The sequence below is a fragment of the Phodopus roborovskii genome, unplaced genomic scaffold (assembly GCF_943737965.1).
Source record: "Phodopus roborovskii unplaced genomic scaffold, PHOROB, whole genome shotgun sequence".
In the NCBI taxonomy this organism is placed as follows: domain Eukaryota; kingdom Metazoa; phylum Chordata; class Mammalia; order Rodentia; family Cricetidae; genus Phodopus; species Phodopus roborovskii.
Genome location: NW_026126418.1, coordinates 19,599,544 through 19,601,326, shown reverse-complemented (window position 1 = coordinate 19,601,326; position 1,783 = coordinate 19,599,544). Strand labels below are relative to the sequence as shown.

The window sequence follows — 1,783 nt, the reverse complement described above, 5'->3', positions numbered from 1 at the left end:
AAGTAATTACTGAAAATGCATGGCATTCAGAAAATAAAAAACAATGTATAGTAAATGTCAACTATCATCTACAATTACTTTAAAAGTTAATAATCTAATAAAATATGAAAGTTCTGTAATATAGAAAATGAGAAAAATTAAAGTTATACAGTGTTCAGAGACATTATCTTTATGTGGCATTGATGTTGTACGTAGTAATTTTAGGTTTAAAACATAAAATGAAAGAAAGATTAGGCAGACAAATATCCAAATACATAAAACAAAAGAACAGAACAAAAATCTCTGTAAACCAAACACCCAGACACATACTACAGAAATACAGCTAAAGGAGTGCTCCCATTCCTAAAATATTTGTTCAGTGGAAATACGAAAGACTTATTGAATCAAAAGCTAGGAGTGTTGGGGGAAAGTGGTATTTAGTGAAGTTCTCTAATTATTTAAGAACTATTTTATGTAACTACAAGCCTTATATTATAATATTCTACATATTATCATGCATTTTTCTTCCTTATGAATCAAAAGATATATACTAATATAGGTCTAGTGTTGGCTTACATTTCCTTTATCACATTTTACTAAAGTATTACATATTAAATATTAAGTACAAAGTTTACATCTACTCTTAAAGACCTTTAGAAAGGCACTTTTAACTTCTTTGTTTCTGAAGCTGTAGATCAAGGGATTAAGCATGGGAATCACTAAAGTATAAAACACGGAGGCTATTTTATCAGTTTCAAATGAGTGAGTAGATTTTGGCTGTAAGTACATGAAAAGTAGAGTCCCATAAAATACTATTACCACTGTCAGATGAGAGCCACAAGTCGAAAATGCTTTTTTCCTACCTTCTGCAGAATGCATTCCATATATGGCTAGCAGAATGAGAATGTAAGATACTAAGACTACAAAGAGAGAGGAGATCAAATTAAGTGCGGAAAATAATATGATCAGTAATTCTATATCCTGTGCATTTGAACACAGTAAAAGTAACATGGGGACATTGTCACAGTAGAAATGGCTAATGACATTAGAGCCACAGAAAGATAATGTAAAAATCTTACTAGTTATCATCACAGCCTGGAAAATACTGTAGATATATGGAACGCCAACAAGCATATGACAGTGTCTCTGAGTCATGATCACACTGTAGCGCAAAGGGTTACAGATGGCCACATAGCGATCATAGGCCATTGAAGACAAAATAAAAAGCTCACTGATAATGAATGTGATGTAGAATGCCATCTGTATAGCACAAGCATAGTAAGAAATGACATTTTGATCGACCACAAAATTTACCATCATCTTTGGGTAAATGACAGTACAATTGCCAAGATCAATGAAAGCCAGGTGTCTGATAAAATAATACATAGGTGTATGAAGGCGAGGATCCAACTTGGTCAAAATGATCATGCTCAGGTTGCCTATCATGGAGACTCCGTAGGTGACTAGGAAGACCCCCAAAAGAGGAAGCTGCAGCTCCTCTCTGTGTGTGATTCTTGTCAGAATGAATTCAGCTGGTACTGTTGAGTTCCCCAGGCTCATTTCAACTTTCTGAAACAAGAGACAAGAGCCACAAACTTTCAAGCAAGTTCAAAGACAAGATAAAATATAGGGAGATACTCTGTTAGCCTAGACACAGGAGGTAGGGCCTCAGTCTTCCCCCAAATGATGTGACAGATTTTGATGATTCCCCAGGAGACCTTACCCTCTGTGAGGAGTGGATGGGCAGATGGGGAGATAGTGGGAGGAGTGGGAGGACAGGAGGGAGATGAAACTGGGATTGGCG

At 35.8% G+C, this 1,783-nt stretch overlaps 1 protein-coding gene across 1 annotated transcript; it reads right to left on the bottom strand.

Annotated features, from left to right (window-relative positions):
• Nucleotides 1-597: 597 nt before the first annotated feature.
• Nucleotides 598-1,554, bottom strand: LOC127222064 (olfactory receptor 8K5). The gene has a single exon (XM_051183974.1). The coding sequence runs from the start codon at nucleotides 1,537-1,539 to the stop codon at nucleotides 598-600; it is 942 nt and encodes a 313-aa protein (XP_051039931.1). The 5' UTR covers nucleotides 1,540-1,554.
• Nucleotides 1,555-1,783: the final 229 nt, after the last annotated feature.